The sequence below is a fragment of the Eucalyptus grandis genome, chromosome 6 (assembly GCF_016545825.1).
Source record: "Eucalyptus grandis isolate ANBG69807.140 chromosome 6, ASM1654582v1, whole genome shotgun sequence".
Lineage (NCBI taxonomy): Eukaryota > Viridiplantae > Streptophyta > Magnoliopsida > Myrtales > Myrtaceae > Eucalyptus > Eucalyptus grandis.
In genome coordinates this window covers 2,049,655-2,065,008 of record NC_052617.1, presented here as the reverse complement: position 1 = coordinate 2,065,008, position 15,354 = coordinate 2,049,655, and the positions used below count along the sequence as shown (strand labels likewise).

Here is a 15,354-nt window from a genome sequence, read left to right as displayed (position 1 = left end):
AATATATCAATTTAGGATTTGTAGCAATTGAACAAATTAGTTTGGGATAAATTTGTCATAAGTGTACCAGTTTAAAGTTTTTCGAGGTGCGGACTCCTGAAGTGCCATAACTTTCGAAAAGTACACTTAAGTACCAAAATTGGAGCAAAGTGGATCACTTGAGTGCCAATCGGCCAAAATCCGGCCAAATTACATACGTGACATTTCTCCGGCGAGCGAGTGCAAAACGACGCTATTTTGCACTATGACATGGCCAAATAATGCAAAAACAGCGTCGTTTTGGGCTAACGTGATAAAAAAATATAAAAAAATAAATTAAATTAAATTTAAAATTAAATTTAGTTAAAATATTTAAAAATACTAATTTTAATATTAAAAGGGGGGAAGGTGGCGAGGGCACCACCTCCCGCCGTCGCCGGAAGGACCAAAGAATGGAAGGGGGAGGGTTGGCTAGGGTCGCCGGGCCTTGGCCAGGGGCTAGCGACCCCGGCCGACCAGCGGCAAGGGTTGCAGCCCTCACCCAGATCCAGCGAGGGTCAATGGCCCTCACTCGGCTGGGCCAAGGGCCACTGCCCGCTAAGGCGACCCCTAGCGGGTGGCAACCCTTAGACCGGCCGAGCGAGGTCCACCGACCTCGCCGAATCGGGCGAGGGCCGTCGAGGGGTGGGGAGTGGGGGGAAGGAGGAAGAGGGAGGCAGCCGGCGGCAAGGGTTGGGGCCGTTGAGCCGCGGCTCCATCCGACCGGAAGAAGGGCCTACTCGCCCTCGCCCGCAGATCCGGGCGGGTTGCTAGCCCTGCGGATCCGGGGCGAGGGCCGTGACCCTCACCCGGATATGGGGCAAGGGCACGCAGGCCCTCGCCATTGGTTGGCTGGGGCCACCAGCCCTTGGCCCAGCTCGGCGGCCCTTGGCCGACCCTCCCCTACCTTTCCGGCGATGGCGGGAGGCGGCGGGGTAAGGGTTCAGCCCTCGGCCGCCGGCGCCTTCCTCCTCCATTTTTTAAAATAATAATAATAATAATAATTATATTATTATTTTGTTTTTAATTTAATTTAATTAATTTTTATATTATATTAAAATTAAATTATGCCAAAACGACGTCGTTTTGGCTGATTTAAGGGCTCTGTTTTGGCCAACACCCGAAACGACGTCGTTTGGGGTGAATTAGAGCTGATTCAGCTCTTTGGTGAGCCACCTTAGCAGGAAAAATTAATATTTAATTGTCACGTATGATTTCCGGCCGGCTTCGCTAAAGGTGGCACTCAGGTGTCCCACTTTTCTTCAAATGTGACACTTAAGTATACCTTTCGAAAGTTATGGCACTTAAGTGTCCCTTTGTGCCATGTTATAGCACTTGTAGTGTTTTTATCCCGAAGTTTTTCAAGGTATTAACTCTTGAAGATATGAATATGGTTTTTTTTTTTTTGAGTTGCTTTTAACTACAAGATTTATCCTAAGATTAAAACACACTAACCATTATATGACATTGTAGTTGTTTAACTATTTGATAATTGTTGTTTGGCTTTTGCATATCTCGATTAAAGATTTATACTATTGGGCGATTCCATCTGGACCTAATTTCTAAATAACTACTGCGACTGATAGTTCTGTTGAGCAAACACTACTTATTGAAAATAAGGCATTGAAAATTTTAATACTCAGTTAATTTTCACTAAAGTGTGATGTCTCTTTTCATGAATTCTTTTCTCATCCTCCAACTTCACTTTGTATCATCTACTACAAATTTGTATCCTAAGTTTGGGTTGGATTTCAAATCTATTTCTAATTCCACATTGCCCATGCATGGGCATGTTATGTTGGTAGAAAAGTTCTGCAAAACCTTAAAACTAGCATGACACGATTAAAGACGTAAAGTTGAATAGCCATCGGAGTTGATAATATATGTCGTGCTGGCTGCTGAAATGGTAGTGCTACTTTCATGAAAAGAGACATCACACTTAGTGACGATTAACTGAATATTCAAATTGGAAGAAAAAATCTCTTGTGTACTAATAAGGATAACATGATTACTTTGTAAAATAAAAAATAGACTATTCCCCGTGTACAGTATAAGTTCTTCCATTTATTCATGTAATGCCGACTAGTTAATTTACTTGCGGGTTTTATGTTAAAATGACAAGGAACAAATTAAACCAATTAACATAGAACGGTTTAAAAGTAGAAGTCATATGTGAACCATTTAATGGTAATGTCAAGATAGTTCTCACGGTTTTAATACGAGAATTAATTATATATATATATATATATATATATATATTAAAGAGCCTTCGGATCATATTTAGAAATGGACATTGATTGTAATTAATTATATTAATATGATGAATTTTATCCCACATGAGTTTTCATTATATTAATATGATTAATTAGGATGAAATATCATATTATTTTTCTTAATTTACCCACAGGGATTAAGAAAATATATATAATATGGTAGTTTCTTCATGATGTAATTATGAATCCATTTAAATTAAAACTTAGCCCACATGCAGTTTTTATGTTATGTAATTCATATTTGTGACATGTTTGAAAGTGCTATTATGAACACCTAGAGGAGGGGTAAATAGGTGTGAAGAAAATTTTTCGCAAAAGATCAGTAAAAATATTTTTCTTTTGAAATTGAGTCTGAAGAACAACAAACTTTTGAAACTGAGTTTGAAGAATAACAGACTTTGAGCGAGTTCAGATTTTAGCAATTAAATAGAACTACGAACAAAATAAAGAAATTCAGGAAAGAGAATAAGAGCACAAGGTTTATAATGGTTCGACTTCGATCAAGTGTACGTTCATTCTCCCACGCTAACAGTCTTCTAGTTGGATTTCACTATGTAATCAACAAGAGATTACAACTTTAAGTGCAAACATTTAGTAGTAGATCACACTATCTCTCTAAGTCACTCTTTTGATATTTTTCTCACGATCACAAACGTTTAAGTTCACCAAAGACAAGTGTATGATCGAAGGTCACTCAAACTTTGAAATTATAAATTCTATGCTTCGTCTTTTACTTGCTCATCGGTCCTTGATCTCCTTAAATACTCTTCCACTTCCAAACTAGCCGTTGGACAGTATCTCGAGGATCGTCTTCGAATCTACCCATTGGACAGATCTATTTCTAGAAGATTTGGTAGCCGTTGAGTGATAGAAGTAGAATCTCAAATTGATTCCAATCGCCCATACAAACAGAATCTTGGTTTCCATAAGTAGAGCTTCTCCATATAGAAACTTCTTGTCTTCAAGATCTAATTGTCAATCAATTAGATTAAGTCAATCAAATCAATCTTGAGGTAGAATCCAAACCAAATTACTAGTTGTTATACATTTAGAGCTTGCGTTACGTTCTGTCGAATCTGGATGTAAGTCTGAGTGCAATAGACTTTACAATCTAAGTCTGAACATATTTTACTTCTGAACAAATTTAGCTTTAAGGTCTGGACACAATCTAAATAAATTCAGCTTTAGCATAAAATCTGTCTTCTGGTTCAGCTTCACCATAGAGTCTGTCTTCTGGTTCTTCATTCGCATTCAGTCTAGAATTTGTCAGAGTGAGCAGACTTCTGATGTAGAACAAACTTTGACACTAAAGTCTAGCAGTCTTCAGACTTTGACACATAAATTTGGAAATCTTCATAATATACTTTGGACATGTGTTATGTCCAGTCTTCTGGCCGTTTTAGACTTTGACAATATCCTTTACATGTCTATCATCTACATGATCTATTACTTAACCATTAAACACGTTAGTAGCCTTTGATTTATTTTGTTATCTTCAAAACATCATAAGGGATTCCCCTAACAATGTTTACATTTTTAAAACATGATTTATGTATAGTTGCCTCAAATTTTGTGACATAAGCATGATTATTTGATATGTAGTTTTGCAACTTGTGAATTTCTTTGAATTTAAGATTGATGTTCCCATATTGAATGGTGAGAACTATAAAGTTTGGAAGGAGTTAGTTCTTCTTCAATTAGGGTGGATGGACATTGACTATGATATAAGGAAAGACAAACCACCTGCTCTTACTAATTCGCGCACTGCAGCTAAGATAGCCCTTTATAATCAATGGAAGCGGTCCAACCACATTAGTGCAATGTTTATAAGAGCTAAAATATTTCCTAGTATTCGTGGTTTAGTCGCTCAACATAGCAATGCTAAGGCTTTTTTTGAGGTCATAGATGCGCAGTTTGAGACTTCTAAGAAGGCGCATGCCATGACCCTGATTATGAAGTTTTCATCATTGAAGCTCACTAGTGTTAGAGGTATATGTGAGCACATCATGCAAATGAGGGATATTGTTGCTCAACTTAAAAACCTTGAGGTTGAGATATCTAAATCATTTCTTGTGTATTGTATTCTGAACACTCTCTCACAATAGTATGCACCTTTTAAAATCTCTTACAACACACATAAGAATAAATGGTCAATTAATTAACTCATGACCATGTGTGTTCAAGAGGAAGAAAGATTGATTATGGAATTGGAGAAAGTGCTCATTTGGCAACATAAGGAAAGAATAAAGGCCATGGCAAGCATAAGGGAAAAGGTAAGATACCTCCCCAAGCTGACATTAAGAAAGAATCCAAATATTTATTCTATAAAAAGAAGAGGCATATAAGGAAGAATTGCATCAAATTTAAGCCATGACTCAAGAAGAAAGGTAATCTAATCTCTTGTGTTTGTTATGAATCTAAATGACTAATGTGAGTCACAACACTTAGTAGTGGATTGATTCTGGATCTACAATCCACATTTCGAATTCCTTGCAGAACCACAGGAAGTCAGTGGGAAGTGAACAAAGCATCTATTCATAAAACAAGATGCGTTCACATGTGGAAGCTATTGGGACATGTAGACTAATTCTCAATAGTAGCTTTGTTTTGAATTTGAAAATGACCTTTTATGTTTCTAATTTCTCTAGAAACTTAATTTCAGTTTCAAAACTTATACCTTTGAGTTACTTTTTTAACTTTTCAGATTCAAACTTCTATTTATCATTCAAATATGAAATTATTGAGAGTTGTACTTTGTTTGATAGTCTTTTTCGAATTAGTTTACAAGAAAATACCTACTATAATGCGATACATGTTCATGATAATGCTAGTATAAAACGATGTGTTGTGAAAGAAGATTCCTCTATGTTGTGGCACCAGAGATTGTGACATATCTCCATAAAAAGAATTAAGCGATTGGTAAATGATGGAGTACTTGATACTTTAGATTTTACTAATTGTAATATTTGTGTGGACTGCATAAAAGGAAAACAGATCAACAAGACGAAGAAAGGTGCTAAGAGGAGTACAAAAATATTAGAAATCATACATACGAATATTTGTAGTTCGAATATGGACTCGTGTAATCATAAATACTTCATCTATTTCATAGATGACTACTCACGTTACATGTATCTCTACTTGCTTCATAATAAACATGAAGCGTTAGATGCCTTTAAGGTATTTAAGGTAGAAGTAGAGAAACAATGCGGCAAACAAATTAAAATCATGAACCAAACGGAAAGAATAAACTATGCCTAGTTCTCTAGACCAACACAGTGTAGCGGAAAGAATAAACCAAACCTTATGTTTTTATGAAACAAAGTTACATGTCATTACCCCTCCATATAGAATATTCCAGTGACCAAATTGACACATTTTTTCTATCATCATTTCCAAAGATCAGTGTACTCTATTTATAAATAAGACAATAAGCATTTATCCAAGGAGGAAATTATGTGAAACAAACCACTATGCCACAAAATTAATAGTGAATAATAGGCCGTTATCTTCTGTGTACATGTGGTCTATCAGTTGATGCATGTCGCGACCTAAATTTCGAGTGCACCACCTAAAATTAGGCTAATGGATTACTAAGCCTAAACTTAGCTCGAGCTCTCTTAAGCCCATACCAATTCGTGACTTAGGTTCAAGTTCTTAACATGCAATTGATTTTTTAATTAGGAGTCGCCACTAATGTATTTTTGGTGGGTCGATTAGAAACCCAAGTAAAGTAATGGGAGATTTACTTTACTCATACGAAAGAGATTATGAGTTCGGAGACTTGGTTATGCTAGATTTCTTTAACGCCATTTCGGTATCTTTCCCTTTTTATTTTAAAAAATATTTTGCAGGCAGCTTGAATTGATTTTAATTTACCTCCTTAACATGTGAGGTGATCATACGGTGCGCAAACCACCAATTAAACACTCAAATGAAGAAATGAATAAATTGCATAACTTATCTCATAACAACGAAAGCATCTACAATGTAAGCTCAGAATTCACATCAACAATCATAGATATGATTTCTAATTAACATGCAATCACTCAATTTTGGTTTTCACTTTATTTAATGAGAATCATGCAATGCATGCTACTAACTTAACATGAAATGATATGACGTGGCAACATGACCTAAACTACATAAATAAGCATGCAATCAATCCTAAAGCATGAAATGAATTTATTCTAAATTTTTTGTATTTTCCATGAAATTCGAAATTAAAGAAATGCAACAATTAAATATGCAATCTAAATTAATCAAATGACCTAATTCTAATGACGAACAATTTCTAACTAAATGAACCTAGCAACAATCACTAGATGACGGGCATTTCATGAATCTAATCCTACATGATATGCATGATTTTTTTATATTTTCTTTTATGAAAATTCGTAATTAAAATCAATAAAAATCTAACTAAAGTGAAATGTTATCTATTCTAAATGCCTTCTAAACATGCATTTTAAAAAAACTAACCTATCATGCAATTAATCCTAATCTACATGGAATGTAAAATACAATTTTTTTGTGTTTTCAGGATAAATAGAACAATTAAGAGATAAAAATTCAAATCATCCAGGGTCATTCAAAACGTTATCCATCACTCAATTTTAAATTTAAACTCAATTATCTCGCTAATAAAATCAATAAATTGATCTTAAGTCTTAAAGATCAAAATATCAATTTTACTCCCGCGTGAATAATTATTCTATCTAAAGTCTTATAGATAGAATAAAAGTTCATGCGGTTGCGTATTGGACGTTACATTAGGGATTTCAACCATGCATTGGGAACTATTTCAAACAAAGAAATAAGATACCAAAACTAAAATAAGATAAAGTAAATTTACCTAAATAAATTAAATCTACCTAAAAATAAACCTATCAAATAAGATAAAACAAATTTCTACCTAAATTTGGATTTTTTCCTAAAAATCTGATGGTATATTGAACTACCAAGGAAGCGCGGCACGGCTAAGGACGGTGCAAGGGCAGCGGCTGTGGTGTCGGTGATGGTGGTTCACCGAAGGGGTGATGGGTCATGGTGGTCGGAGCTCTGGCGAAGGATGGCAACAGGCGCAGCTGGTCGCGAGTCAAGCGGGATAGGGACGCCGGTTGAATGAGCACGGGCACAAGTGTCACTTAGAGGCAGGCGGTCCAGCAACGAACGAACCAAGAGCAGCGCAGGGGTCGTCGCGGATCAGCACGGCAGCAATTTCGTCGGGCTGGTGGAACGGCTCAGCGGCAATGGTGGAATAGGGGCGTTGTTGCTTGTGCGGTGGATTGCTCGGATTGCAGCATTGGCGACATGCAGACGCGCAATGACTCAGGGTCGCATTCCGGCACGGCAGATCTGGGCAGAGGCAGCGTCGTTGACTTCAGGGGCGCGGAGCAGCGGTGGGCTTCGGCTTGGGGTCGCAGCTTCAGTGTAGCAGATCGGGCAGTGGCAGAGGCGGGACTTCGGGTTGTAGCTCCGGTGGTGTGGCGCTGGGTCACAGCTTTCGGCGTCGACGGAGGAGGCTCGAGATCTTTGGTGCTACGCAGTTCGGTGACATCGGCGTAGCGCTGGTGAGGAGGAACCGGCGGACGACTGCAGATGCGGGCAGTGAGTAGTGACAGTACCTCTCTCCCTCACACCTCTGCCACTTGTACTTTTTCCTTCTGCTTTTTTACTTTTTCTTTTCGCTCTTCACTTTTTGTTTTTCCTCTTTGGTCGATCAAAAGAAAACCCTAGAAAACCCCTCCCCCCCTCCTCTCATCGTACACGGCTCCCTTTATAGGCAAATAAAGATGTGATCTTCGTGAAATATTTCATCCACTCTGATCATAAAAATCCTCTTATTTTCCTTATCTCCTAAATGTTTTCTTATGATTTTTAAAGATAAGATTACAACCCGATTTTCTTAAATTCCAAAAATCCTCATTTCAAATCTCAATTTCAGAAAAGGGGCTCGGGCCAATTTGCACTCTTCATGGGCTTAGTCCGGCCTATTAATTTAAAACTCAAAACCACTAATTCGACCTATTCGCCACCGGTCCAATAAATAAATGTAAAAATGAAAATTAAAAAATAAATGCACCTAAATCTATATGCTATGCAATTAATATTTTTTTCAGGGATAAAATTAATCCCTAATTTTTTTAATGCGATAAATGACTAAATGAGTCGCCAAAATTTAGGTGTCAACAATGCACAAACACATCTTTTTGATAATGACCATAGAGTAAATGTAATTATGGTTACTTGTATGGTGGCGTAATTTAAATTAGAAAAAAGAAATTCAAAGTTGAGATATTAATTAAAGGGTATCAAAATGGAAAGACCTTATTGTCTATTCTGAATTACCGTGCTGCCGTTATATTGGAGAAGTATATACACATACCCTTGTATTGAATTATTTTATCATTAAAAAAAGGCAATTTCAAATCTTCTTGCACATTATATCGATTTCAAACCACAAGATACTTTTGGACCTAAGATTCTCGATTATTCTCCTTTATTTAGAACACGAACAAGAAAAATAATGAGATTTAATGATGATAATTAGATTTGATATTCAATATCTAAAATTAGCGGTTTAGTAATCAAACGTGAACGAATTGTTCACGCAAGGCATTACCTTTGCGTTGGCACTTTGGCAATGAAAGAAAAAAAAAATCAGCATTATCCCTAATGTTAAAGGTGCATATAAAAAAAATTGAAAAATGAACTTTACTATTTTCAGAAATAAACATTATTTTAAGGTATAATTTTTGAAATGATATTCTTTTAAATTCATACAAATATTATGTTAATTATGATTAGATATATTGGACATATTTTTTTTATAATAAAAAAAAAAGACATCTAAATATTTTTGAGCACTTCATAATTTTTTTTTTTTAGAGATAATTAGTTGCTCGAGGAAATTCTTAATTAATGTGCCGGAAGAACTTTCATTAACGACAAGAGGTTAGACACTGTGATTAATAACGTTATTTTTTTAGTGGATTTCTTTTCCCAAATACGTTCGACGAGATATTAATGAGGGCGTTAGTTAATTGTTTTGTCCTTGAAGACGGAAGCGGTGAAGGTGTTGTGCAACTATGGCCAGAGATAGACCAGGATCCTCACCGGCCTCCAAGTGGAATTTCCCGTACGAACAAAGTTCGTGAATACGAAGTTTGCATTGCTGGTCCGCAGCCCGGCCAGCGCCATGTTAGCATTTTTTGCATTTGCCATGGTGAGTGTCTTCCTTTAACGTCCAGAATCATGCGCAGTTCAGCAAACACGTTTTGCTACACTCTAATGTGCAAAGCTGATACGATTGCCGTGCAGAAGATCACGAATTTCATCAACTGCGGCAGTACCCTAATCATCATCCTTTTCTTTTGGCTATTATCAGAGCACAAGCTGCAGCTCATTCGGAAGCTGAGAGGAGTGGGCTGTCTGTGGGGTGAATCCGAGGTTGTCTAGCCAAGCAGGAAACGTTTTCAAGAAAGAAAAAAGGAAAAGGAAAATGCTCGAGTATTGCTTGGGGAGCAGGTGACATGAAGACTACCTGCATTTGATTGTTTCTTTCTTTTGTCCTAACAAAATGGAAATTATACTTTAGACTCCCGGTCAAGCATCGATTAACTCCGGCAGTTGACGGAGTCCCGTGGTTGGTGTGGGCTTTTCCATTTTTCGGGGGCACCCGGCAGGAGTTGTTGGTGCAGTCTAATCTGACCACAAGATAAAATAACAATCTTTGGTTTCAAGCCTTCGACCTGGAAGGGCATTAGGCCACGTGGGTATTATCTGGTGACGAATCTACAGTAAGTCCACATGTTACTCAGGTAACTCCCCAAAACAGAAGGCGGACGGAGACAGTTCTCTCAGACATTGTTTATGGTCGTATACAAAGGTGAAAGTCCATGATTTTTGTTAAATTTATGACTAGAGTTTGTGATTCACTGGACCTTAAAGTTGCACAAAGGAGGAAATAATTAAATTTAAAGGAATTTTTCCCTTTGGAGTGAAGCTGCCGAAGTTTCTCTTTTCCTTCGAGGGACGTCGCTGCAGCTCTACGTAGACGAAGCGAAGGAAGAAGCCCTGCACGTGAAGATTTGTTAAAGTGGTGGGCCCACACGCACACTCAATATTACATGGATGGGCTGATGGATAAATAAAAAGGGGAAGCTCTCTACATGTACGCGTGAATCCAACGTTTGTGGGCCCAGGTCAACTATTTGACCATGGGCACATGATTTCCTTCTTTGGCATGCGCGTAAAGTCGGTTTAAAAGAAAAGAAAACCCTACGTATGAAGCTGTACATTCGATGATCAATGTATCCGCACGTCTGCGCCGCTTGCAGAAGCCCTACGAAGAGGATACGTACGTGAAGATGCTGTTCTTGTTTGATGTACGTGGAACGTTTTCGTTCGAGCTTGAGTACATGGTAATTTTGTGCCGTGAGTTTATCTCCCAATGAGTTATTTATTTATAAACACTTGGGTTTGGGATTAAATTGAAGCTTGGGAAATACTGAGAGAGTGTTTGAGTGACTTGAGTGTGTAATCTTCTTATATCACTCGATCTATAGTGAAATTCGCTGATGTTCTCCCCTGAATGTAGGTCTTTACGACTGAACCACGTAAATCTAGTGTCCGATTTATTTTCTTCATCTGTCTATATTATTATTCGATTGCTCGCTTTATCGCAACAATTTTAGTAGAGGCTAAAGGGTTCAAATCTGTAAAGACCCGTAGTTTAAAAACCTCAGCTAATTTGCAGACGAGTAGTGAAGGAATGAATCAAAGGGTGATATTACTTCGTCTTGGTCCTCCACTCTCTACCACCGTCCAACAACTCCATGCGCACGAGGCCGTGACCAAGTCTATTTGCACAGCTCCATGGAACGCCTATAAATAACACGACCAGACCACCAATGTTCGTATCTTGTCCTGGCCTTTGAGTTGATATCAAATCATCAGAGTACCCAGCACCGGAAGCTCTCTTACCATTTCTTTCTTCCGAGTCTCAACGAACACAACCCACACAATGACTCCTCCTCCTCCTCCTCCTCAATCCGTCCAACTCATCTCCGACTGTTTCATCAAACCGTCCCAACTTCCCGATGGTTCGAACCGTCCTCTCCACTTGCCGCCGTGGGATCTCGCCATGCTCTCTGTCCACTACATCCAAAAGGGCCTCCTCTTCCCTCTCCCTCCCCGCTGCCTCAAAGCTGGCTTCGACCGCCCCGCTTTCATCCATTCTTTCTTGGAAAAACTCAAGCGCTCTCTCTCTTCCGCCCTCTTCCACTTCTACCCACTCGCTGGCCGTTTCGCCACCCTCAAGCAAACCGACCCCCCGTTCTACACTGTTTTCGTCGACTGTGCCAACAGCCCCGGGGCCCGGTTTATCCATGCCACGCTCGACATGACCGTGGCCGACATACTCTCCCCTACATACGTCCCGGATGTCGTCCAGTCCTTCTTCGACCATGACCGGGCGATCGACCATGACGGCCATACCCTGTCCCTGCTGTCCGTGCAGGTCACCGAGCTTGCCGATGGAGTCTTCATTGGGCTCTCCATGAACCACGCCATCGCCGATGGCACCTCCTTCTGGCTATTCTTCAACTCGTGGTCTGAGATCTTCCAAGCGCAAGAGAAAGGCGCCGTCGATGTTGTTCAGTTATCGCGTCCCCCAGTCCTGACCAGGTGGTTCCCGGAAAACCATCCCGGCCCATTGAGCCTGCCTTACACGGATGATCCCTCATCATTCCTCGCCCGCTTCGAATCCCCCGAGCTTAGGGAGCGAGTCTTCCACTTCTCAGCTGACGCCATTGCGGAGCTCAAGGCAGAGGCGAACCGGCAATGTGGCACCACCAATATCTCGTCCTTCCAGTCCCTGACTGCCCTCATATGGCGGTGCATCACGCGCGCCCGCCACTTCCCACCCAACCAGGTCACAGGTTGTCGGATGGCTGCGAACAATCGGGCGAGGCTGGACCCTCAGCTCTCGCCAGAATACTTCGGAAACTCAATCAATTTTTTGAGGACCGCGGCAACGGTGGGGGAGCTGCTAGGTAGCGGCCTGGGGTGGGCGGCGCAACTGTTGCATGCGGCGGTGGCAGGGCACAGCAACGCAAAGCTGAGGGAGTGGAACGAGGATTGGATAAAGAGGCCACAGGTCTACAACCCGGACAAGACGTTCGATCGGTACAGCGTCATGATGGGGAGCTCGCCACGATTCGACAAGTACGGCAGCGAGTTCGGGCTGGGGAAGGCCGTGGCTCTGCGAAGCGGATATGCAAACAAGTGGGATGGCAAGGCCTCAGGCTATCCAGGCCGCGAGGGAGGTGGGAGTGTCGACCTTGAGATCTGCCTTCCACCGGTGACGATGGCACTCCTCGAAGCCGACCCGGAATTCATGGCCGCCGTAACGGTTTCATAGGTTGAAGGGCCAACATAACACGTTGGTTATGTGCAAGTCGAGTTAATGCCATTAGGAGGTATAAGGTTTGGTTGTTTGACTTGGAATTTTAAGTTGACTCATTTATTTCTTAGTCTATTGTGACTATATTATGGGTTTGTCTTCTATATACAAGTGGTGTATGAGTTGATGCGCGAGAAAGTCATGTTTTTAGTAATAATCACAGATTGAATTTAGCCATTGTTACTTGTTCGGTGACAAAATCTAAATTAGAAGAACCTCAAAGTTGATTTATCAAGTACAGAGTATCAAATGTTATTTATATTGTGTGATCCCATATTTTTTACCCATATTTTCTCTTTAAAGTAGCGGTTATTCGATATATAGTGTTTCCATACTTTGTACCTTTTCGTGACAACCGACCATTTGGTAATTGTCTTGATGGGAGACGGTATATAAAAGGAACGATCGTTCATTTTTAATGGGATAATCACAAAGTCTAACGCAAACCCTAACACCATCAGTACATGAGGGACTTGTGTTAGTAGAGCGTGCCCAATATTTTTCTAAATTTTCAGGATTTTCCGACGAACATGAATACGAAGAATGGCAAGAGGTTTGTTTATAATCGATCATGTTTTTCCGCATTTGATTTTTACTTCTAATATTTGGTATCAGAGCATGTTTAGTGCCTTTGGCTTATTTTTTATCGATTTTTGGTGTATTTTTTGGGGTCTTTTGAATATGAACAGTAATTCGGATTTGAGGCCAAAAGAGAAACTCGCCAATTCTGGGCAAATTCCGGCAACCTTGTGGCACCCCTTGAACGGCCCTCGATCCATTGGGGTCACCACAAATACCTTCCACTCATCTTGAAGGTCCATTACTAATACCAAAGAAATTTAACAGATCCATGGGTTCTAGGGGTTTATGTTCTTTCTATTGGTCCTTGCGCAGTTCATATAGCAGAAGCATATCCAACATCTCCCTATTCCATATTCAGAAACCATGCATACCAACTAAAACTTTTATAAGATAAAGCCGAACACTTTTATTTACATACAACTTGATGGACATTTTTGGTCGGTACATCAAAATGCCAAGATTTTTTTTTCTAAACTCGGCTATTTTCAAAAGGGTACACGACTCTTTAACAACCATGTACATAGGTCCATCAGTCAGTGTCGGTGGTCCAAAAACGCTTCATCTGCTACCCATCACTCTCGGTCATTCCCAGTCCGGTCCATCAGTTGGCGGTGGTGGCAATGGCCCCAGCGTACTCCCATCACAATGAACGAACACAGTCAGAAACTCCTGAATCACTGAGCCGGCGGGAGAACTAATATCATACAAAATCAGCACTCGCACTCGAATAAAGACCAACCCTCGTATCTCAGGATGATGGTGCTCCGTACACTCACACTCAATGTCGACTAGTATACCATAGAATGTGCCGGGGGTGACTGGTAGCAAAGGCATATCTCCTAATCTGAAATGTTAGTCCCCAAACGGGGTGAGTACAACTACTCAATAGTAAAAGATTCATTAAGCTATATCGTGCAATACCATCAATATCTAGATTCATGCAAGATAGACAAAACATGAAATCAAAGGAATGAGCATGCATCAAAATCATAAAATTCTTTAATGCAATAACAAATGTAGTTTCAAAGGATCAAGATGCATCACGTCCAGTCACACAAGTCTCGATCATAGGGTCAAACTGTTACGACACGTCCCATTTCATGCCATACAATTTAGTCCCATAACCAAACCACACACACACTTAATAAAACCTTCAGTTTTTAACATTCAAAAGGTTTCATCCCCAGAGGACCAACGTTTGCGTCCTTCTGGGATTTCGCACCCAATCCTAGCGTCGCGAAAGCCTCCGGTTTTCAATCACCGGGCATCCAGAGCATGTTACGCCACACCCCCAAGTATCTCGCACCCCACTTGGCATTACGAGAAACCTCTGGGGCGTGCCATGAAAATGGTTACCCCGACCCTCTGGATTTACGTACCAACAAGCATACAACCGGGCATCCCGATGCTCCCAGGGAAAACCTTTGGGGCACTACGGACCCTAGGCATCCAAAGGATATCGACTCACTTGAGCCTTCGGGCCTCCCAACTCCTAGGGCATCATTGGCCCGAGGGTCCAACGGCAACAATTAACATTTTAATTTTTCCAAAAACATATTCAATGCTATGACATTGGTAATCACATGAGTTTCATAAAAAAATCTTCGGTGCTGAATGATATGCCGAATGCCAAAAACCATCATGTACAATAACAACTCAAGATGCATTCACCTTTTGAAACAAGTTGAGCAAATTCGAAGTAAAACAGCTTAAAAATCAGAATGCACAGTTTTAATAAAAATTTCGGAATAACCCCTAAATGAACTCGGAAAATTCTAAAATTTTGGTATGTTATATATGAGAGCTAAAGGAAGAAATTTTGTGGACACTAAGTCAGATTCGTTCTATACAAAGAATAATAAATCACACAACTCAGGTTTAGATTTCCTATATCACCGAATTTACACACTAGCAAAAAACACCGTTCATTAACAGAACTTATGCCCCTATATGGATTTTGAAAATCTGAGCAAAATTATATGTTATAGTTTATACAATCCTTTACGACATTCA

At 40.0% G+C, this 15,354-nt stretch overlaps 1 protein-coding gene across 1 annotated transcript; it reads left to right on the top strand.

The window, feature by feature from the left end:
* The first annotated feature begins 11,319 nt into the window (after positions 1-11,319).
* Positions 11,320-12,717, top strand: LOC104451145 (uncharacterized acetyltransferase At3g50280). Its single transcript, XM_010065878.3, has one exon. It carries the CDS (start codon positions 11,320-11,322, stop codon positions 12,715-12,717), a length of 1,398 nt encoding a protein of 465 aa, XP_010064180.2.
* The last annotated feature ends 2,637 nt before the right edge of the window (positions 12,718-15,354 follow it).